Raw genomic sequence first — 24,467 nt, 5'->3', positions numbered from 1 at the left:
GTATATAGCTTTCTTTATTGTTTTGGTTCACAAATATGTGTATGATATTTATGGTTGCCTATGAGGTAAACTAAAGCCGTTTGTTATAAGTACAGTATTAATTTACTATATCTGGATCCCGTATCTTTTTTGGACTCATTAGGCTGGCTGTACCAACCTATAGTTGATAATGAATGAAATTAGGCTGCAGTCAGATCACTGATCAGCTATTGCTTCCTCCCCCAATGCTTAATAATCACATTTGAAGGCTACATCTGCAGAAACCCATAAACTTTAGATTAGACACCTGTTGAAATATAGAAAGACTTTATTGGAAATCTTGTTGACAAGCACAGTCACGTCTGATCAGGTAACAGAAAGATCACACAAGGTTTAGAGAAGCCCAACACATCTCAGGGGGCATTACAATTATTCCAGATGGACAAGGAATGCAGACGAGACTGGTGGTATCCAGGAAGGAGACCTCTTAGCTGCTCTCTCCCAGGGTGTGCTTGTCAAACAGGTACTCGCCCATGCCGTTCTGGGGTACCCCAAGGCGCTTCAGGTTGGTGATGTAGTCTCCAAGCTGCTTCATAGCCTTCACCTGTTCCTCCAGGTATTCAGATTCCAAGAAGTCACAGAGCTGGAGGAGAAGAGGGTGGTTATTGCTATGCAAGAATTACTATCCTTATTATAGGAACAATTAAACTCAAGTTGATAATACACAGCTGTCTTCTGTTAAAAAGAAAAGCAAAGTCTGTCCACAAATGACTGTCTTGGATCCAACACCAAACCAGTGTAGCACCAATTCTGAATTAACCAGCCATGCCTGTCAAATGCTGTACTACCCCTTTAAGACATACGAGGACATTTAAGTACAAGATGAAGCAAGTATAGAAATGGGAATCTTCAGCCATAAGCATGTAATAGCAAGTATTAATGTGCTGAATAGACATGTCAGCGTATGTACGGCATACCCCAAGAGTTACACAATGGAAAAAGCCCACAAAATATGTTAGAGGTTAGGGAAGGGCAGGTAACGTTCCATAAAAGAGCGAGATTGTCAGGGGCACTTACATGAGGGTCAACCTTGTCAGTGGCCAATTTGTGAAGATCCAGAAGAGCCTGGTTCACAGTCTTCTCCAGCTCCAGAGCAGCCTGCATGGCCTCCAGGGTGTTGGCCCACTCATCACGTTCAGGTTTCTAAGAAAGAAAAAGACAAAATGAATCTTTAAAGTGGTCCTCACAATCACTTAAGCTCCCTTGTATCTCGAGAACCCAAGACTGAGGTTCGATTCATGAAAAAAAAAACATTAATACCTATTAGTGTAGGCAAGTCTACTTTCTGCAGGAGGATAGGTGAACACTTAAATTAATACCTTAACATCCTGCAGGACAACACGACCCCCGCGCTTGTTCTGGTACTTCAGAAACTTCTCGGCATGCTCCCTCTCTTCATGGCTCTGCTCCTTGAAGAATTTAGCCACGTGGTGAAGGGCTACATCATCACGGTCAAAGTAGAAGGACTGAAAAATAAGGAGAGAAGACTGAGTGTGAAGCAACATTCTCTCTGTAAAGGAAATGTATCAATTGCATCATTCTCACTGTGAGAAGAGGACAAGTTCATGTGAGTTATCTAGCAGGTGTATAGAAGGAAATATTGTATCAATTTATTGTAAGGATTATAGTGTGCAATTGACTAGTGGGGTGCTGGTCTTACTTTACATCAAAACCCAACAGACCCACAATAGTAGAAGTAGTACAAGCACCAAAGACAACTAATGAAGTAACAGTGTTTACAAAACAGTTACTTCCTTTCCTGTGTGACCTGTACATAAAGGTGTGAGTGATGAGAGTCCATGAAGTCATTGTGTAGAGAAGTGCCCTATCCCAGGGTTCATGGGCAGCTGTGCAGACCACCAGGGAGTGTACAGAGATCTCTGCAGTGAGCTGATCACTCTGGGAGGGGGGAGAGGACTAGAAGCACAATGGAGCCTTGCTAGCAATGGCTGCAAGACAAGTACAGAGGAAGAAGTGGAGATCACAAGAGCCTCGAGGAAGGAGAAGCTCAGCTCAAGGCAAGTAATGGCCACTTATATGCTATGGACACATAGGAGACAATGTAGAGCACTCACCATGGAGAGGTAGGTGTAGGAGGCATAGAGCTCCAGGTTCACCATGCGGTTGATGGCAGCCTCGCAGTCGCGGTTGTAGTTCTGGCGCACCTGGGATTCCATTGCGGCTTTTTGGTGGTTTGAGTGGCGCAAAAAGGTTGCAAAAAAGAAGTCTTCAGGTATTGAGGAGGAAGGAGCCGGGGACTCGGAGAGGGTTCCGTTCAAGCACTGTTGAAGCAAGAACTCTGCTCAGAGTCAGGATCGTCTGATCTCTGCACAATGGAGCTCGGGATTTATAGGCAGGAGTCTGGGGAGTGGAGCTGACGTCATCTGTCTGCAGCCAATCCTGCCTGGACCTGCTGCAGCCGTCACAGCCAGAGATCGGGCGGAGCTTCTGCAGGCGGCGTGCACACTCCCTCCACTGCCAGCTGATGTCACACCCAGCCATCCAGTGGAACATTTCTAGTGTCACATTACTGAAATTCAAGGTTTTTTTTTCCAAACACTTTATAAAATTACAGGAAATTGCATGAATAGCAATCCCCTAATCTATAATTATTATTCTCTTTATTGCATTCCTTACTATTAGTCTTTATAATTTTGCTGGGAAGAACAGTTGACAAAACTTCTATTTTTTAGTCGTCAGTGAACAGTCTATTTTCTAATTTTCTGCTGCGGATCACATTGACATTTCATGCATTATCCATTGTGTATTTAGTGCTGATCTTCCAAGATGAAATCTGAAGCATTTCTGCAGCTAACAATCCTCTTTTATTCTGTTTTATACGCACTTTTTTTTTGTGCTGGAAACTTAACAAAACAAGGTTTTACCTGGTTCCCCATTTAAATTAAAGGGGAAAAATCTGCAGCAAAAATCTATGTTTTGCAACCAAAAAAAAGCAACAAAAGCCAGTTTCCTCTTGGATTCCACACACAAAAAAAAATTCTACCTCCAAAGCAGTAAGCATCTTCTGCCGCAGACATATACAGAAATGCATTAGGGTAAGTATCAAAAAATCATCCAGAAAAAAAACCTGAGGATTTTTCTTCTGTATTGTCATCCGAGCATTCATTTTTATACATCAGCAATGAAACTAATTTACAAGACCTAATACAGTTTTCTGTGTTAAGAATTACAAAGTATCCGCAAATATCGGATTCAATAGAGATGATCTGTAGGGGATCCGATTTGTTTTTGTGTACCCATAGATTGAATAGGCGAATTTCATCCGAAATCCGGAAGAAACTGGTGCGTGTAGAGATTTTTTTTTTTTTTTTTAACGTGGGCTTTGTCCATGTAAAAAAAATAGTCATCGGAACAGCTTAATTGAAAAACATTGGCTGAGTGGCTGAGTGCTTTCAGAGCTGCACTTGGATGGAAAATACGGTCGTTGGAATGTAGCATTATGATGAGCTATTATACTACAAATGGCCCATATGTTATTCTTGCACAGGGGCCCCAAACGGTCTGTGTCCTGCCCATTAGTGCCAGGTACCTCCACATGGATATCCCACATACATGAAGGCTAGGCTAGAAGACAGACATGTCCGACTGTATGCAAAAAAACCCGATAGGCATGTCTATCTTTTATCCTATTTGCGGACCAGACTCATCCATTTAGGTGAATGGGTCCTTGAAAAAAATGGGTCGCAATCAGATGCCATCCGTGTGTCACTCCAGTTCTGTGCATTTTTCACTGAGCAGTTGATAGAATTTTTGAAAAAACACTTTTTTTCATATGATACAAACTGATGACGTATGGATTATTAAAACTGACACAGACCCCCCCCCCCCCCAAAAAAAAAAAGTGGATCCGGCACTCTGAAAAAAAAATTCATTTTAATAACCTGAATCATGTTTATTATATATATCCTGGTTGATTACTGTTAATACCCATCGGTGACTCTTAGTTCTGCAGAGGAAGCAATGTGCCTAATCTAAAAGCATGTAATGGTTTCTTTAACATGTAATTTTTTCTTTTAGGGGGACCTAATTCCATCTTCCCTTAAAAATGGTGGTGAGACTAATATGAGTGCATCATCAATATGCACCGCAGCATTTCTACTATTATCATCTTACTCCACCAAATCCTATAGCCAACAGCCAAAACTACTTCTATCCATCTTCTTTTAGGCTGCTTGCCCTCCTAAGGCTTAGGCTACAGACCAAAAGTTTGGACACACCTTCTCCTTTAAAGATTTTTCTGTATTTTCATGAGCATCAAAATTGTACATTCACACTGAAGGCATCAAAACTATGAATTACCACATGTGGAATTATATACTTAACAAAAAAGTGTGAAACAACTGAAAATATGTCTTATATTCTAGGTTCTTCAAAGTAGCCACCTTTTGCTTTGATGACTGCTTTGCACACTCTTGGCATTCTCTTGATGAGCTTCAAGAGGTAGTCACCGGAAATGGTCTTCCAACAATCTTGAAGGAGTTTCCAGAGATGCTTAGCACTTGTTGGCCCTTTTGCCTTCACTCTGCGGTCCAGCTCACTCCAAACCATCTCGATTGGGTTCAGGTTTGGTGACTGTGGAGGCCAGGTCATCTGGCGTAGCACCCCATCACTCTCCTTCTTGGTCAAATAGCCCTTACACAGCCTGGAGGTGTGTTTGGGGTCATTGTCCTGTTGAAAAATAAATGATGGTCCAACTAAACGCAAACCGCATGGAATAGCATGCCGCTGCAAGATGCTGTGGTAGCCATGCTGGATCAGTATGCCTTCAATTTTGAATAAATCCCCAACAGTGTCACCAGCAAAGCACCCCCACACCATCACACCTCCTCCATGCTTCACGGTGGGAACCAGGCATGCAGAGTCCATCCGTTCACCTTTTCTGCGTCGCACAAAGACACGGTGGTTGGAACCAAAGATCTCAAATTTGGACTCATCAGACCAAAGCACAGATTTCCACTGGTCTAATGTCCATTCCTTGTGTTCTTTAGCCCAAACAAGTCTCTTCTGCTTGTTGCCTGTCCTTAGCAGTGGTTTTCTAGCAGCTATTTTACCATGAAGGCCTGCTGCACAAAGTCTCCTCTTAACAGTTGTTGAAGAGATGTGTCTGCTGCTAGAACTCTGTGTGGCATTGACCTGGTCTCTAATCTGAGCTGCTGTTAACCTGCGATTTCTGAGGCTGGTGACTCGGATAAACTTATCCTCAGAAGCAGAGGTGACTCTTGGTCTTCCTTTCCTGCAGCGGTCCTCATGTGAGCCAGTTTCTTTGTAGCGCTTGATGGTTTTTGCAACTGCACTTGGGGACACATTCAAAGTTTGCCCAATTTTTCGCACTGACTGACCCTCATTTCTTAAAGTAATGATGGCCACTCGTTTTTATTAACTTAGCTGCTTTTTTCTTGCCATAATACAAATTCTAACAGTCTATTCAGTAGGACTATCAGCTGTGTATCCACCAGACTTCTGCACAACACAACTGATGGTCCCAACCCCATTTATAAGGCAAGAAATCCCACTTATTAAACCTTACAGGGCACACCTGTGAAGTGAAAACCATTTCCTCTGACTACCTCTTGAAGCTCATCAAGAGAATGCCAAGAGTGTGCAAAGCAGTCATCAAAGCAAAAGGTGGCTACTTTGAAGAACCTAGAATATAAGACATATTTTCAGTTGTTTCACACTTTTTTGTTAAGTATATAATTCCACATGTGTTAATTCATAGTTTTGATGCCTTCAGTGTGAATGTACAATTTTTATAGTCATGAAAATACAGAAAAATCTTTAAATGAGAAGGTGTGTCCAAACTTTTGGTCTGTACTGTATATATATATATATATATATATATATATATATATATATATATATAAAATGTAGAATTTCTGGCATGTATGTATTATAATAAAATCACTAAATGTTATGTAAACATGCAGCCATTGAATCTTCGTCAGATATTTTGCACTCGCCTTTGGGGGTGAAATATTTTGTGACAGTAAATTGGATTCTTCGCACAGAAAGCTAAACTTGTGGTACAATTATGAGACGTTCTTCACTCTTGGAGGTATCAGGTAAACATGACTCAGCAGGGAGTGCACAGGAGGAGAACAGTGGTGTGCGGGGCGCTCAGCCAGCATGACTAGGCAGAAATGGAGAACACAATAGGGGAAGTGGGGAGGGACAGTGACGTGCGCTGGATGGCCTGGTGATTGAGGAGGAAACTATAGATTATGCAACAGATTCTCTAGACCTGTCACAAGTTTTACCCAAACAAGAATTGTAGCATTTTTTTATATACAAAATATGCAACAGGTCTAATTGTATAGATGAAAGGGCATTAAGAAAAAATACTCTTTAATGATCGGTTTATTTTTGATACCATAAAAATAATTATTATTTATATAGCGCCATTGATTCCATAGTGCTGTAGATGAGAAGGGGTTACATATAAGATACAGATATCAGAGTAACAAATAAACGATAGACTGGTACAGAGGGAAGAGGACCCTGCCCTTGCCACCTTACATTCTGCAGGAAGATGGGGAAGGAGACAGTAGGTTGAGGGGTTGCAGCAGCAGCTCCGGAGTTGGTAAGGCAGCAAGCAAGATCATGGCAGGCTGTAAGCTTTCTTGAAGAAATGGGTTTTCATGTTCCGTCTGAAGGATCCAGATGTGGTGGATAATCGGACGTGTTGAGGCAAAGAATTCCATAGGATGGGGGATATTCGGGAGAAGTCTTGGAGGCGATTGGGTGAGGAACGAATAAGTGTGGAGGAGAGAAGGAGGTCTTGGGAGGACCGGAGATTAAGTGAGGGAATATATTGGGAGATTAGTTCAGAGATGTACGGAGGAGAGAGGTTGTGGATGGCTTTGTAGGTCAGTGTTAGTAGTTTGAACTGGATACACTGGGGGAATGGGAGCCAGTGAAGGGATTTGCAAAGGGGAGAAGCAGAGGAGTAGCGAGGCGAGAGATGAACTAGTCGCGCACCAGAGTTGAGGATGGACTGGAGGGGTGCAAGAGTGTTAGCAGGAAGGCCACAGAGGAGGATGTTGCAGTAGTTGAGGCGGGAGATGCTGAGGGCATGCACAAGCAGTTTAGTAGATTGAGGGTTGAGGAAAGGATGGATTCTGGAAATATTTTTGAGCTGGAGGCGACAGGAGATGGCGAGAGCTTGGATGTGGGGTTTGAAGGACAGGGCAGAGTCAAGGGTTACTCTGAGGCAGTGGATTGCCGGTACTGGGGAAAGAGTGATGTCATTTATTGTGATAGAAAGATCAGGTGGGAAGGATATGCGAGATGGGGGAAAGATAATGAGTTTAGTTTTGTCCACATTGAGCTTGAGGTAGCGGGAGGAGAAGAAGGAGGATATGGTTGATAGACACTCTGGGACTCTGGACAGCAGAGAGGTGACGTCTGGGCCAGAGCAGTAGATCTGAGTGTCATCAGCGTACAGATGGTACTGGAAGCCATGGGATTTTATGAGGTGTCCCAGGCCAAGGGTATAGATGGAGAAGAGTAGGGGTCCTAGGACAGAGCCTTGAGGGACTCCAACAGAGAGAGGGCGGGGTGAGGAGGTAGTGTGGGAGTGGGAGACGCTAAATGTGCATTTGGAAAGGTATGAGGAGATCCAAGATAGGGCAAGGTCTTTGACGCCAAAGGAAGAGAGGATCTATAGTAGGAGGCAGTGGTCAACTGTGCCAAAGGCAGAGGACAGGTCTAGAAGGAGGAGTATAAAAAATTGTCTGCTAGCTTTGGCTGTAAGTAGGTCCAGGGCCGGCTCCAGGATTTTGTGGGCCCCGATCGAAAAAGTCTCAGTGGGCCCCTTTAACACATACCACGATTCATGATGCACAGATACCGCAGAGAAATATATATATAGTACAATGCCGAAGATTTCACTTCTTACATTACATGAGCGATATCTATTGTAAATTCTACAATAGCTCAGAAACCGGCAAATCTTCGCAGCACACAGTGCAGACCGGACAGTATAGTCCTCCATACAGTATTATGGGCCCAATATATTGCTCCATATAGAATATTGGGCCCCATATAATGCTCCATACAGAATACTGACCCCCATATAATGCTCCATACAGGATACTGGCCCCCTTATAACTCTCCATACAGGATACTGGCCCCCTTATAATGCTCCATACAGAATGCTGGCCCCCATATAAAGCTCCATATAGGATACTGGGCTCCTTATAACGCTCCATACAGGATACTGGCCCCCTTATAATGCTCCATACAGGATACTGGCCCCCATATAATGCCCCATGTAGGCTGCCCCCCCACATAATGCCCCATGCAGGATGTCACTCCCCCCCATATAATGCCCCATGCAGGATGTCATTTCCCCCCTTCATATAATGCCCCATGCAGGATGTCACTTTCCCTCCCATATAGTGCACCATGCAGGATGTCACTTCCCCCTATATAATGCCCCATGCACAATGTCACTTCCCCCCTATATAATGCCCCATGCAGGATGTCACTTCCCCCCCATATAATGCCACATGCAGGATGTCACTTCCCCCCTATATAATGCCCCATGCAGGATGTCACTTCCCCCCTATATAATGCTCCATGCAAGATGTCACTTCCCCCCCATATAATGCCCCATGCAGGATGTCATTTCCCCCCCTCATATAATGCCCCATGCAGGATGTCACCTTCCCCCCCATATAATGCCCCATGCAGGATGTCACTTCCCCATATAATGCCCCTTGCAGGATGTCACCTTCCCCTCCATATAATGCCCTATGAAGGATGTCACTTCCCCCCAAATATAATGCCCCATGCAGGATGTCACTCCCCCCCATATAATGCCCCATGCAGGATGTCACCCCCCCTCCCATATAATGCCCCATGCAGGATGTCACCCCCCCCATATAATGCCCCATAGAGGATGTCATTCCCCCCCTCATATAATGCCCCATGCAGGATGTCACCTTCTCCCCCATATAATGCCCCATGCAGGATGTCACTCCCCCCCATATAATACCCATTGCAGGATGTCACCTTCCCCCCATATAATGCCCCATGCAGGATGTCACTTCCCCCCCCATATAATGCCCCATGCAGGATGTCACTTCCCCCCAAATATAATGCCCCATGCAGGATGTCACTCCCCCCAAATATAATGCCCCATGCAGGATGTCACCCCCCCATATAATGCCCCATGCAGGATGTCACTCCCCCCCCATATAATGCCCCATGCAGGATGTCACTTCCCCCCCATATAATGCCCCATGCAGGATGTCACTTTCCCCCCCAAATATAATGCCCCATGCAGGATGTCACCCCCCCATATAATGCACCATGCCGGATGTCACTCCCCCCCATATAATGCCCCATGCAGGATGTCACTTTCCCCCCAAATATAATGCCCCATGCAGGATGTCACTCCACCCCCATATAATGCCCCATGCAGGATGTCACTTCCCCCCATATAATGCCCCATGCAGGATGCCACTTCCCCCCCATATAATGCCCCATGCAGGATGTCACTCCCCCCCCATATAATGCCCCATGCAGCATGTCACTTCCCCCCCATATAATGCCCCATGCAGGATGTCACTCCCCCCCCATATAATGCCCCATGCAGGATGTCACTTCCCCCCCGAATAATGCCCCATGCAGGATGTCACCCCCCATATAATGCCCCATGCAGGATGTCACCTCTCCTCCCCCATATAATGCCCCATGCAGGATGTCATGAAAACAACACCCACTCTTGGGTCAGACCTTGCAGCTCTCTGGCGCCCCCTTATCCTGCTGGTCAAACACGGTATTGACAGAGGATAAGCGCGGGTGCCGCTGCTCTAATTTATGTCGACTATTGCGGCACGTGATGTGACAGGACGTATATATACCACCAGTTCCTTCCAGGAACGTATATATACCTCCGACCAGCCACCCTCAAACCACAATATCACATAAATACTGGTATACTGCCACCACCGATCGCTTAACAGGTGGATCGGGTACCTGGTAGGTAACGTGAATTAGCGAGTGAGGAACGTGTTTGCTCGACATAGGACAAGAAGAAAGAAACTGGTAAATAATTAATGATTTACTCCCAAAAGGGGGGCAGTGTTTACAAAATATATACAAGATATTATAAAGGAGACGATTTACATGTATGCATAAACAGTTATTAAAATAAAAGGGATAAGTAATAGCAAAACCTGCTTCACAAGGTGATGGTCTCAGATTCTGTGGGGGGGACGGCTCCCCGGAAATTAGACTTGATTCCTTCACGCAGCGTGTAGTGCATGCGTCTGCGTCCCTGGTTGGAATGGCTTGAAAAATGGCCGATCTGGTTTTTAGCAAGCAGCCAAAACTCTGGGGAACACCCCTTATTTACCTTACAAGGGGGCTCGGCTTTGCGAGCCCACCCAGCTGCAGAAGACCTAAAAAATCCTTCAGATTCCATATCTTGGTGTGGGGGGGTCCCACATCCAAGAGGGAGACATCATCTTGACCGTCACCAATATTCATGAAGATAGATATTAAATATGAAACCTCTATGACGCTCAGAATCTCAGAATCCATTATCTCAGTTCCCGGTCATTCCTCAGTTATGCAAGTTATACTATTGTAATGGGAAAAAGGTGAGCATTCAAAAAACGTGGTTCCGATGTTTCTGTCAGACCTGTGCGTGATTAAAATTGGCATAAAACGTTTGTACAATTAAACAATGGGATTTTTTTGGAGGGATTTTCCGGTTTGTACCAGCGCTTGCCCTGGACTGAGGTTTTATGGCGGGTCATAAAAATTCCTGGTTTGGGGAAAAGCAAAAGTGAGTTCTATGTCTTCACTTACAAACAGATAGGGGGTGGGTTTTTTTTTCCTTTTTTAAAACATCTCTCATTTTTAAAAAACTCGGGCAAAAATACCTTTTGCCTGACACCTCCCCCTTTTTGACTGCGCTATGGAGGTAGGACCTTCTGGTACTCCTCCAAGCGTATGTCTGGAGGCTCCCCTCGCCGGGACAACCCATCGGCATTGCCATGCTCGCTGCCCTTGCGGTGTTGAACGGTAAAGTCGTACTGCTGGAGGGTGAGGCTCCAGCGTAACAACCTTCCGTTGGCACCTGACATGGTGTGCAGCCAACTCAGGGGGTTGTGGTCAGTCACGACAGTGAAGGGGCGCCCGTACAAGTAAGGCTGTAAGCGGTTGAGGGCCCATACAATGGCCAGGCACTCCTTCTCTATGGTGGAATAGGCCACTTCCCTCGGCAGCAGTTTCCGGCTTAGGTACAACACGGGGTGTTCTTGGTTCCCCGAGTCGACCTGGCTGAGTACAGCACCGAGGCCAAACTCACTGGCGTCGGTCTGTACTAAGAGTGGCCGTGTGCCGTCGACCGCCTTTAGTACAGGAGAGCTGCTCAGGGCAGTCTTCAAAGCCCTAAAGGCCACCTCGCATTCATCCGTCCATTTGACGGAATGGGGTAGGCTCTTCCTGGTGAGGTCTGTCAAGGGCTTCGCAAGGCTACTATAGTCCTGCACAAAGCGTCTATAGTACCCTGCGGTGCCCAAGAAGGACTGCACCTGCTTCTTGGTCCTGGGGGTGGGCCAGGACACGATAGCGTCCACCTTCCCAGGCTCTGGCTTCAGAGTACCCCCACCTACCCGGTGCCCCAGGTAGTGGACCTCGTTCATGCCCATCTGGCACTTTCCCAGCTTGATGGTCAAGCCCGCCTGGTGAATGCGCCCGAGCACCTGCTGCAGATGCTCGAGGTGATCCTCCCAGGTGGGACTGAAGATGGCAATGTCATCCAGGTACGCCACTGCATACCTCTCCAGTCCCTGGAGCAGGTGGTTGACCATTCGCTGGAACGTGGCAGGGGCATTTTTCATGCCGAAGGGCATGACCGTGGATTCATACAATCCGAAGGGGTGATAAAGGCGGACTTCTCCTGGGCCCCGGGGCTCAAGGGAATCTGCCAATATCCCCGACTCAAATCCATAATGGAGAGATAGCTCGCGCTGGCTAACCGCTCCAGCAGCTCCTCAATGCGTGGCATTGGTTGTGCGTCAGAGGCGGTGATAGCGTTGAGCCCCCTGTAGTCCACACAGAACCAGGTGGTCCGGTCCTTCTTAGGCACCAGGACTACAGGTGAGGCCCACGCGCTCTTGGACCGCTTAATCACCCCCAACTGCAGCATCTCCTCGACCTCCTGGCGCATGACATGCTGCACCTCGTCGGAGATTCGATAGGCTGTCCGCCGGAGTGGGGCATGATTCCCGGTGTCCACTTCATGGACCGCCACTTCAGTCCTGCCAGGCAGGTTGGTGAACACTGCTTGGAAGGGTTTCAGCACTGCTTGCATCTGAGACCTCTGGTCTGCGGATAGCAAGTCGCTTAGCTCTACATCCTCTAGGGACCCGCTGGCCTTCGCTTGGGCGAGCATGTCCAAGAGGGGGTCATCCTCCCCATCCTCGGGCAGGTTGCAGACCGGTAGGACGCAGGTTCCACGTTCTTGATGAGCCTTCATCATATTAACGTGAAACGCCTTCCGCCTACCCCGCTCGTGGTCAAGTGTGATCACGTGGGTGACCGGGTTGAGCTGTTGGTGAATGACGTACGGGCCTTCCCAGGCCGCCTGAAGCTTGTCCTTTGGTACGGGGACCAGCACCCACACCTTCTGACCCACCTGGTAGGTCTGTTCTCGGGCGTTCTGGTCGTACCAATGCTTCTGGTCAGCCTGGGCTTGCGCCATGTTGTCATGCACCAACTGCGTCAAGGTCTGCATCTTGTCACGTAAGCGCATGACATACTCCACGATGGACACTCCTGGGGAGCTCGGCTCTTCTTCCCAGAATTCCCTTATCAACCCAAGGGGTCCTCGGACACGCCTGCCATACAGGAGCTCAAAGGGGGAAAACCCCGTCGAGGCCTGTGGAACCTCTCTGTAAGCAAATAGCAGGTGTGGGAGGTAACGCTCCCAGTCGCGACCCTGGGTCTCAACCAGCATTTTTAACATCTGTTTGAGGGTACCGTTGAATCGCTCACACAAACCATTGGTCTGTGGGTGATACGCACTCGATACCAGATGCTGCACCTGCATTTTCTTACATAGGGCCTCCATTAAGCGTGACATGAACTGAGTCCCCTGGTCAGTAAGCATCTCCCTGGGAAATCCTACTCGCGAAAAGATGGCCAAGAGGGCGTCCGCCACCTTATCCGCCCTAATTGAGGACAGGACTACTGCCTCCGGATACCGGGTAGCATAGTCTACCACGGTAAGGATGAATCGTTTTCCAGAGCTGCTGGGTATGGCCAGTGGTCCCACAATGTCCACAGCAATCCTCTGGAAAGGCTCCTCTATCACTGGCAAAGAGATCAGGGGGGCTTTGGGGGCCGGCCCTGACTTTCCCACTCTTTGACACGTGGTACAGGATCGACAGTAGTTCACCACATCTGTCCTCATTTTGGGCCAATAAAAGTGATGAGACAGCCGGGCCTTGGTTTTGCTGACCCCCAAGTGTCCAGCGAGTGGAATTTCATGGGCGATCCGCAACAACTCATCCCTGAATGGGTAGGGGACGACCAGCTGTCTTTCCCTCAGCCACTCCTGTTGGGGTGTACAGGGAACTGTCTCCCGGTACAACCTCCCTTGGTCCCAGAATACCCTCTCCTTATCCGACTCGGAGGTGGGTTTCTCCGCGAGGCTCCTTAACGTCTCCAGGCTAGCATCTGAGTGCAGAGCTGCCTGAAACTCCTGGCTGGAGGAAGCCAGAAGTGAGGTTAAGGCCACGTCCTCACTGGGACCCTCTGGGACCGGCTCTGGGTCCATACCTGATTCAGTTATTCCTCTGTTCGAGGAGGGTCCAGAAGGCAGGGCGTTACTTGCGTTCTGGGCACTCTGACTGCGGGTAACAGCGGCTATATAGGCAGTCTCCCCAGGGAATAACACCGTCTCATTAGCCTGAGAGGCCATGAGAACTACTTCTCCATCATCCTCCATTACCTCAGGCACAGTGCTACGTATGGGGCAGCGACTATCAGCCAGGTCACCTTCTGTTGTGACACTGGTCACTGGCACAGCACCACCTGCTTCATGGTCCTCGTGCCTCTCCCCATTACCCTTGGCACTGACCGTTGCTCCTGCTAGGGGATCCTCAGCAACATCACCCCGCAGAGTGACATGGCTGAGTTCTCCTGCACCTTCCAATACAACATCATCATCATCATCATCATCATCATCATCATCATCATGTAAAGCATTGACATTCACATTATCAGCATTAACCTTACCAACCGTATCAGAGCGGGGAGGGGTGTTAGGGACATAATAAGCAAACATCCTCCCCAAATCAGTTCCCAACAAAACATTTGCAGGTAGGTTTTTGTATACTCCCACTTCCTTCACCCCACTCCCCGCACCCCAATCAATAAAAACCCAGGCCATGGGCAAGGGGCATCGGACGCCCCCAATCCCAGTGACAGTCAGGGTCTTTCCTGGAATAAGCGCTTCAGGGGACACCAGTTCGGGTCGGATGAGGGTTCGTTCGGCCCCAGTGTCCTTGAGGCCTACAGTGAGAGTGTCCCCCACCCTGACAGACTGAAAGTTTTCACAGGCCCTCCCAACCAGCCCACCCACCAAAAGAACTGAGGCATTAGGCCCTGGGGCCTTGGATGGGGGGTTCTTCCTCTGCTTCTCTGGGCAAGTGGCGCTGAGATGACCAGTCTGGTTGCAGGAATAACACCTGCGGGCATCGGAAGCAGGCAGGGCCTTGGCAACGGGAAAAAGGCCTCCGGAAGGTCGGCTGGCAGGGGCAGGGATGGTGGTTGATGGCTTACCCCCTTTCCAGCTGGCGACGACCGGCTTCCGCACCTCTGGTCTCCGGTTGGCCTCGTAGGTGTCTGCGATCTGCGCTGCTTTATTGGCATCAGGTGGCTCCCGATCCATCACGAACTGCCGTACCTCAGTCGGACACAGATGCAGGAACTGGTCTTTCACCATCAGGTCCTTTAGCTGCTCAAAGGTGGTCGCTGACAGTCCTTGGATCCACTGCTCAAAGTTGGTTCTGAGCCCGTCTACCACATCACGGTAGGTGTCATGTGGTCCACGTTGGAGGGTTCTGAATTTTTTCCGGTAAACCTCCGGAGTCAGCTGGTACTTTTTTATCAGGGCCTGCTTGACGGCCTCATAGTCTCCATCCTGCTCTCGAGGGAGGGAAGCAAACACCTCCAAAGCTTTTCCTCGGAGCCCTGGAGTCAAATATCTTGCCCATTGGTCGATGGGCAGCTGATACTGCCTGCAGGCCTTTTCAAAGCCTCGCAGAAATGTGTCCAAGTCCCCATCCTTTTCCATCACAGGGAAGTGCTCAGGACGAGGTTTAAAGCAGCTGGCACTGTTGGACTCACGGGTCTGCGTAGAGGGCGACTCCTTCTGAATCCGGGCTAGCTCCAGCTGGTGTTGTCGGTCAGCTTGGGCTTGTCGCTCAGCAGCCTCTCGGTCAGCTTGGGCTTGTCGCTCAGCCCGCTCCTGGAATTTCAGGATCAGCTCCAGTCGTCCATCATGATTGTCTGTGGCGAGCTCCTCCAAGGCCATCTGCAGGTGGGGGTCCACACTACCCTGGTTGCGGGTATGGCTGGCAATCACTGGTTGGACCCCGGCAGCAGCGCCATCCGGGCCTTGGCTGGCCGCCCCCTCATCAGGGCTCTGCTGTCGGATGGGCTCTGCAGCATCTTGTAACAGTTCAGAAATCATTTGTTCTTTGCTTTTGCTGTGGGGGTCAATGCCTTTGATTATACATATTCCAGTAAGAGTGTCCTTTTTCTGCTGGTGATACCAGGACTCCCCAACTACGACCATGATCACCAAAATAAAAATAGAAAAGAAAAATCGAAGAAGGGTAGGGGTAACTGTTACACATACAGTATTGTCTCAGATCTAATAAACACTGAGTTCGATCTTCAAAACTTTTGTGCAAGTTTTTAGTGAGAGGAATGATTGCTCAAACCAGATCACTAATGTCCTATGATCCCACCGCTGCCACCAATTTGTCATGAAAACAACACCCACTCTTGGGTCAGACCTTGCAGCTCTCTGGCGCCCCCTTATCCTGCTGGTCAAACACGGTATTGACAGAGGATAAGCGCGGGTGCCGCTGCTCTAATTTATGTCGACTATTGCGGCACGTGATGTGACAGGACGTATATATACCACCAGTTCCTTCCAGGAACGTATATATACCTCCGACCAGCCACCCTCAAACCACAATATCACATAAATACTGGTATACTGCCACCACCGATCGCTTAACAGGTGGATCGGGTACCTGGTAGGTAACGTGAATTAGCGAGTGAGGAACGTGTTTGCTCGACATAGGACAAGAAGAAAGAAACTGGTAAATAATTAATGATTTACTCCCAAAAGGGGGGCAGTGTTTACAAAATATATACAAGATATTATAAAGGAGACGATTTACATGTATGCATAAACAGTTATTAAAATAAAAGGGATAAGTAATAGCAAAACCTGCTTCACAAGGTGATGGTCTCAGATTCTGTGGGGGGGACGGCTCCCCGGAAATTAGACTTGATTCCTTCACGCAGCGTGTAGTGCATGCGTCTGCGTCCCTGGTTGGAATGGCTTGAAAAATGGCCGATCTGGTTTTTAGCAAGCAGCTTAAACTCAGGGGAACACCCCTTATTTACCTTATAAGGGGGCTCGGCTTTGCGAGCCCACCCAGCTGCAGAAGACCTAAAAAATCCTTCAGATTCCATATCTTGGTGTGGGGGGGTCCCACATCCAAGAGGGAGACATCATCTTGACCGTCACCAATATTCATGAAGATAGATATTAAATATGAAACCTCTATGACGCTCAGAATCTCAGAATCCATTATCTCAGTTCCCGGTCATTCCTCAGTTATGCAAGTTATACTATTGTAATGGGAAAAAGGTGAGCATTCAAAAAACGTGGTTCCGATGTTTCTGTCAGACCTGTGCGTGATTAAAATTGGCATAAAACGTTTGTACAATTAAACAATGGGATTTTTTTGGAGGGATTTTCCGGTTTGTACCTACGCTTGCCCTGGACTGAGGTTTTATGGCGGGTCATAAAAATTCCTGGTTTGGGGAAAAGCAAAAGTGAGTTCTATGTCTTCACTTACAAACAGATAGGGGGTGGGGTTTTTTTTCCTTTTTTAAAACATCTCTCATTTTTAAAAAACTCGGGCAAAAATACCTTTTGCCTGACACAGGATGTCACCCCCCTTATAATGCCTCATGCCTTCATACATAAAGAAAAAAAAAATCAAATACTCACCTCACTTCTCCTGTGACGGCTCAGGAGAGGGCACGATGTAAAGACATCACCGCACCCTCTGACCTGAGACGTCACAGTCAGAGGTCGCGGAAGAGACCAGAGCTGCTGCGCCGGCATGGAAAGAGCTAAGTATTGTGCCGTCTGCCGCGGCCCTGCCGCACTGCTCACGGGTCCCATAGCACGGCGAGGTGCCCAACAGCAAGTAGGCCCCCCCGCCTGCTCAGGGCCCCTGCACTTGCCAGGGTGCTGACGTCTGGCCTGAGTAGGTCATTAGTAATTTTGGTCAGGGCAGTTTCAGTGGAATAATGGGGACGAAAACCAGATTGTCGGTGGTCGAAGAGAGAGTTAGATGAGAGATGGGAGGAAAGTTCGGTGTGAACGTGTTGCTCAAGGAGTTTGGAAGCAAATGGGAGCAGTGATATGGGGCGATAGTGACGCGCCCCTGGGCCTGTGTCGCGCTGCGTTGCGCACGCGGGAGCTTACCCGGAGCCGGATCTCTTGAGGGTTGTAGTCTCGTGGCGGTGACCCGGTCCGTGCCCAGGGAGTCAAACTGAGCGGCGATGTAACAGCGGTAGATGTAGGACGACTACGCCACCCGTTGAATGCAGCTATGGAGCTGCCGCTGCAAGACAGTCCGCTGAGGCCGGTGGATGGATGGTGCAGCGTAGATGGTATAACCCCCAACGGGAGGGGTATGGCCTCAGGGCAGCAGATGTGGATGATGGGGGTAGCAGGAACCACTCAGAGACGGTGCGGTGTAATTCAGGGTCTTTACTGGTAACAACGATAGACCCTCCCGGAGTACTTGCTAGTGAACGGGGCCTGGTCAGTCCTTGAGCAGATGGGATCTCCCCTGGCCAGGCGGAGTTGTAGGCCTCCCAAACTGACTGTACTCTTCTGGCTACCTTGCTAGAAGCGGATATAAGTAGCCCACGTCCCTGAGTGTACCGTGTGGTGCTCACCCGTATGGCCGGTGACTCGGGGCCTTCTAATGGCTTCCGCTCCACGATGGCGGTGCTGGTCCCACGCGTGTGACCGTGCCTTCGGGTTTCTGGGCCTGAGGACCTGAAATCCCCTGCCGGTCGGCTTCTGCTGCTGGGTAAGAGTTAGTCCCCACAGCCTCGGACGCCGGGTCCGGTAAGAAAGCTTCTCAGTCAGGGCGAGCTCTGCAGCTGCCAGCCCCTGACTTGTAGTAGTATTGCTCCCACTGAGCTTCTGCTGTTTCTTCCTGTGACTGTTTCTTGTCTCTACTCTCCTTGACTGACTAACCCTGCCTCAGCCCAGGGTTTATCCAGGGGAAGTTCTTCCCCTCCCAAGACTGGGCAGGAGGTGTGGCATGCACAGGATCCCTGACCAAAGGACCTCCCACCTGCTCTCAGACATAATATCTCTATCACTGTGGCAACCAGACCCCTGGGGTGTCACATTCCCCCCTAGTGAAATTTAGTACTCCGGGACTAAACATATTTTAGAAAAACATAACAAGATATAACAATAACAATACAATAAAGAAACACATAAAGGTGGTCACGGCATGTCCGTAACCGGGTGCAGTCTTTGAAGAAAGCAAGGTGTCCATTTCACCAAAATAGGGAGACGTAACCAGGTAGGGGTCTGTCCTACCCCGAGTCCTTAACAGTCTCTAGTCCATCCTGGGTTACGCTCCAACTATGTACAAGGATTCCCGGTAAATCCACCAAGGACTCCTAAAAATAACTGGAAACACAAAATTATACACAAGCAACAATACACAGATAAACATAAATAAAACAATTTATACACTTCAAATCCTCCAGCGTGCGGGTAACTGGCCTCTAGTGGCCCTAGTGGACCTACGGAGCTGACTGTCTGGCCCTGAACTACAGGGTGTAGGAGCTGTCAAGGGTAAACTGGGCAGCTGTCTACCGGCTCTTTGTCTCACTAGGGGTACGGCAGGCTCACTATAAGCAGAGGGTTGATCCTCCTGTTCTGCTTGTGTGGAGTCTTCTGCCTCCTGGACCGGCTGTTCTTCCAGCTCTACCTGTTGCTCCGTAGGTGCTTGGGATGCTGGTTGGAGGAAGGTGAGTACGGGTACCACAACTGCACCATTGACTTGAGTCCAAGACCGAGGGAAGTCCCCGAGCACAGTACTAACCATATCTTCCCTTTCCTCTACGGGTCGATGGTCTTCTTGTTCCTCTTCAGGGTTCCTCAGTTGTTCGGGACACTTCTTCAGGTGGTCCCGGGATACAATGGCTGTGGTTTCCCCTCCGTCTTTACTGATGGTACAAACCTTCGGGTTCTCGTGGCTTGAGGGCAGTACGGTGTACGGGTCCTTCTCCCACTGGTCATCCAACTTGTGGAGCCGTCTCTTCCTCTTCAAGACCTGCTCTCCGGGTACCAGGGGAACAGCGGGAGCATACTGGTTGTAAGTTTTCTCTTGTCTTTCCCTAGCCTGACAGAGACTTCGCTCCACGCTCTCCTGTACTCTCCGGTACTGCTGCTGCCTCTCTGTGTCCCAGTCTGTTTCTGGTGAAGTGTCCTCGGGTGTCAGGACTCCCATTTCCAGGTCAACAGGTAACTTACCAGGTCTTGCCCTCATTAGGTAAGCCGGGGTACAGTTGGTGGAACCTACCGGGATGTGGTTGTATAGGTCCACCAGATCGGGCAACTTCTCAGGCCACAGACTGCGTTCTTCCAGGGGCAACGTTTTTAGAAGATCCATTACCACCTGGTTCATTTTCTCACAAAGTCCATTAGTTTGCGGATGGTAGGGTGTCGTCCTTATCTTCCGGCAGCCATACAGATTGCAGAATTCCTGGAAGACCTCCGCTTCAAAGGCAGGTCCCTGGTCCGTCAGCACTTGGTCCGGGTACCCGTGTGGACGGCAAAAGTGCTGCTGGAAGGCTCTAGCTGCTGTTTGAGCCGTTAAGTCCTTGACGGGGATGACAACCAGAAACCGGGAGTAATGATCCACGATGGTTAACGCGTAGACGTAGCCACTTCTGCTTGGGGTCAGTTTTACATGATCCAAGGCTACCAGTTCCAACGGTTGCCGGGTGACGATGGACTGCAGGGGAGTCTTCTGGCTGGCACGGTCCTTCCTTCTCAGGTTGCACGGGCCACAGTCTCTGCACCACTTCTCGATGGTTCCCCTCATGCCTACCCAGTGGAACCGCTCGCGCAGCAGGAACTCCAGCTTCTTCCACCCGAAGTGTCCAGCTCCGTCGTGGTATGCCTCCATCACCATGGCTGCGTCTCTTCGTGGCACCACTACTTGCCAGAGTAATTCATGCGTCCGGGAGTTAACCATTCTGCGGCACAACTTCCCTTTGTAAAGGAACAGTCGACTCTTCTCTGCCCATAGTTGTTTGGCTTCCTCCGGAGCGTCTGGTTCAAGGCGAGCCTCCGGCCGAGTCAGCATCTCCTTCACCAGTCGGACGGCAGGGTCGCTGTCTTGCGTTTCCGCCCAGTTGTAGTGGGGTAAGGGGTTCAACGTAGCAGCCTGCTTACTCCTTACCCGGTGGGAATACTGGATAGTCCCATGACGGTGGAACGCAGGGAGTTCAACTTCTTCCAGTCCCTCCGGATCTTCTCCTCCGTCCGGCAGGTTGGGCATCCTGGACAGGGCGTCCGCGTTGGTATTGGAGCGTCCTGCCCGGTATTTGATTGTGAACTCGTAGTTGGACAGACGGGCCATCCACCTCTGCTCCAGGGCACCGAGTCTTGCCGTGTCCAGGTGTGTCAACGGGTTGTTATCCGTGTACACGGTGAACCGGGAAGAAGCGAGGTAATGCTTAAAGCGCTCGGTGACTGCCCATACTACGGCCAGGAACTCTAACTTAAATGAGCTGTAATTCTCGGGGTTCCTTTCGGTGGGTCGCAGTTTTCGGCTGGCGTAGGCGATTACTCGTTCCTTCCCCTGCTGGATCTGGGACAGTACGGCTCCTAGCCCGATGTTACTGGCGTCGGTGTAGAGGATAAAGGGCTGGCTATAATCCGGGTACGCCAGGATTTCGTCCCCCGTGAGGGTCATATTCAGCTGGCGGAAGGACTCTTCTTCCAGCTCCTCCCATTTGAAGGGCGGCTTCTGGTTCTTGGCCTTCCGGGACTGGCCTATCAGGAGGTCCTGCATAGGTGCTGCCTTTTTGGTGAAACCGGGAATAAACCTTCGGTAGTAGCCTACCAACCCGAGGAACTGCCGCACTTCTTTTACGCTGGAGGGGCTTGGCCATTCCTTAATTGCGGTGATCTTATCAGGGTCGGGAGCCACTCCGTCAGCGCTCACCACGTGTCCCAGGTACTGCACCTTTGGTTTCAGGAGGTGACACTTGGAGGGTTTCACCTTTAGGCCGTAACTTGCCAGAGCTTCGAACACTTCCGCCAGGTGTTTCAGGTGGTCCTCATACGTCTTGGAATATACGATGACATCGTCCAGGTACAACAGGACCGTCTCGAAGTTTCTGTGGCCCAGACAACACTCCATTAGTCGTTGGAAGGTTCCCGGTGCGTTGCAGAGTCCGAACGGCATGCAGGTGAACTCGCTAAGTCCCATCGGGGTGGTGAATGCGGTCTTCTCCCGGTCCGCCTCTGCTACAGGAACCTGCCAGTACCCGCTAGTGAGATCCAAGGTAGAGAAGAAGTTAGCAGATCTTAAAGCAGCCAACGACTCCTCTATCCTTGGTAAGGGGTACGCATCCTTGTGTGTGATACGATTGATTTTCCGGTAATCTACACACATCCTCATGGTGTTGTCTTTCTTTCGGACTAAAACTAGTGGAGCTGCCCAGGGGCTACAGCTATCCCTGATCACCCCAGCCTCCTTCATGTCTCTAAGCATCCCCTTGGCGTGTTGGTAGTGGGCAGGGGGTACGGGTCGATACCTCTCTTTTATAGGAGGATGGTCTCCCGTGGGGATGTGGTGTTCTACCCCCTTGACTCGCCCGAAGTCTAACGGGTGTTTACTGAACACTCTCTCGTACTCCTGAACCACCCGATAGACTCCTTGTTTCTGGTGTGCGGGAGTGGAGTCAGTACCCAGATGTAGTTGCTGACACCAGTCCTCCATGTTTTTCTTAGAGCCGTTACCTTCCTCCGGGTGAGATGGAGGCAAGGGTTCCACAGATTGTATAGAATTTTGGTTAATGGTATATAATTTGGCTAGCGTGGCATACCGGGGCAGGTACACTTCCCTCTCCCCGATATTTATTATGCGAACGGGCACCCTCCCATGGCGTACATCAACCACCCCCCGTGCTGTCAAAATGGTGGGCCTACTGTCCGAGTAAACTGGTTCTACCATTGCCTGGTAATCTCTACCTCTCAGACCAATAGCTGCCCGGCACCAAATCATCATTTCACTTTTTGGGGGCATGGCAATAGGAAAAGGGTCACACATTCTTACGCTACCAATCTCACCGCCGGAGAGTTCCACCTGTTGCCGTCGCATCAGTGCCCGGATCTCTTTCTGGAGCACCCGCTGCTCGCCGGAGCTGGCGTTCTTGGCAACCTGCTGTAAAAGGAAAATCACCTCTGCAAGACAATTTTCAATTACATTAGTTCCTAGAGTTATTTTTGGGTGACTCTCATGTTTGTCAATATCTACAATGATCAGTCCCTGTGCTGCCAGTTCGACTCTACCGATTTTGATGGTCACCTCTTTAAATCCGATCTGTGGCACGGGCTGGCCATTGCTGGCGATGATACTCAAGTCGTCGTCAGGGTAGCGGGTAATATCCGAGTCATTCCAGTACTGCTTAAAGAGCACGTACGGGATGGTGGTGACCTGTGACCCGGTGTCCAGTAGGGCACTCATGGGAATGCCATCCAGTACCACAGGCAAGACTGGACGTCCTCCCACATATCTGTCGCGCCAGTTCGATGGGCCTGGTGATCTTTTTCCTGGGGGTTGGCCCTCTACCCCAGGTTGTGCCCGTTTAAAGAACAGTACCTTGCCATATGTCCAGGTTGATTGCAGCGGCGGCAGATGGGTCGTCCGTCCTCGCTGTATCGGTCACTGGGTCTTCCTCTGGCCGGTGGGGTCCTCCTTGGTCGACGCCACGGGATGTCCTCCGGTCCGGATGCCAGCTGGATCTTCCCTGGGGTGGAAGCCTGTAAAGACTGCACAGTTCGGGTTAGCGCAGCAACGCTCTTAGCTAGCTCTTGGACCTGATGGTGTAGGTCTGGAGCCGGGTCATTGTCCAAAGCCTGCGCATCAGCTCCCACAGGCCCTGCCGACAAGGGCGCCGCCTCCTGGTGGTAAGTGATAGCAGGGCGCTTGTGGGTCACAACGCCACCCGGTGCCGGTTCTCGGAGCACCCGGATGGCTCTGTCCTTGAACTGTGCAAAGCCCAGATGGGGATCCTGTAAGGCCATTGCCCGCAACTGGGTTCGGTGGGTATTACAATACAGTCCCTCTATAAACTGTTCGGTCAACAGCCTGTCCTCGTTTCCCACTCCATCAGGGTCGGTCTGCTTAATGGCCCTCAGGGCCTCTTGTAGGTTTAGTGCATAGTCCCTTATACTCTCATGCGCTCGCTGCTTGCACCCGTAGAATCTAAGCTTAATCTCGGCTGAGGTGCGGGTATCAAAGGTGTCCTTCAGCCGGGTTAGTATCCCTGCGACAGTCTTCCTCCCAGGCGGCCAGGATTTTACTTCCCTTTTGGCTGCCCCGGTTAGTTGGGCCACCAGGATGCTCACTTTTTGCTCTTCTGTGAGGGGGTACACCTGGAAGAGGCTATCCAGCTTTTCTCTAAAGTCATGCAGGGTATGGGACTCCCCTGAGTACTGGGGTAGCCAAGCTGCTCCCGGGATATAGGGCATGGTGAAGGGCATAACTGCAGCAGCGGTAGCGCTGGCGGGGGTTGAGGCAGTGAAGCTCTCCTCCGTATCCGACATCTTCCTCCCCCCTAGTGGACCGTGGCCTACCTTGCGATGATCCTGTTCCGTAGGCCGCGGCTCCGCAGTGGATCGTCAGGGTCGAGGACCTTCCGTCGCGCTCCTGTGACGTCGGCGTCTGCTGGGCTCCTTCCAGGACCTTACGCAACGTCCGGACGTGAGGCGGGGCTTCAGTTCTCGCGCGCTTTCGGAGTCCACGCCCCTCTTCTTCCCGCGCGGCGTCCTCAAGATGGCGTCCAATGGCGGGAAA

The 24,467-nt window shown here is 49.9% G+C and overlaps 1 protein-coding gene across 1 annotated transcript; it reads right to left on the bottom strand.

Moving 5' to 3' along the window:
* Window positions 1–289: 289 nt before the first annotated feature.
* On the bottom strand, window positions 290–2,397 carry LOC141172146 (ferritin heavy chain B-like). The gene is made up of 4 exons (XM_073656016.1): window positions 2,115–2,397; window positions 1,359–1,505; window positions 1,057–1,182; window positions 290–622 (listed from the first exon to the last, which is right to left on the bottom strand). Exons 1-4 carry the CDS (start codon window positions 2,214–2,216, stop codon window positions 467–469), a joined length of 531 nt encoding a protein of 176 aa, XP_073512117.1. The 5' UTR covers window positions 2,217–2,397; the 3' UTR covers window positions 290–466.
* Between the last annotated feature and the right edge of the window lie 22,070 nt (window positions 2,398–24,467).

Source organism: Phyllobates terribilis, unplaced genomic scaffold (assembly GCF_046119375.1).
Source record: "Phyllobates terribilis strain yellow unplaced genomic scaffold, ASM4611937v1 Scaffold_12__6_contigs__length_324123572, whole genome shotgun sequence".
NCBI classification, from domain to species: Eukaryota; Metazoa; Chordata; class Amphibia; order Anura; family Dendrobatidae; genus Phyllobates; species Phyllobates terribilis.
The sequence above is the reverse complement of the archived record's forward strand: the minus strand, read 5'-3'. Positions and strand labels throughout refer to the sequence as shown.

Coding starts and splice junctions, on each gene's coding strand:
- LOC141172146 (XM_073656016.1), bottom strand. CDS start 2,216: ATGGAATCCCAGGTGCGCCAGAACTACAACCGCGACTGCGAGGCTGCC. Junction 1,506..2,114: donor CCTACACCTACCTCTCCATG/GTGAGTGCTCTA, acceptor CTTATTTTTCAG/TCCTTCTACTTTGACCGTGA. Junction 623..1,056: donor CTGACAAGGTTGACCCTCAT/GTAAGTGCCCCT, acceptor CTTCTCCTCCAG/CTCTGTGACTTCTTGGAATC.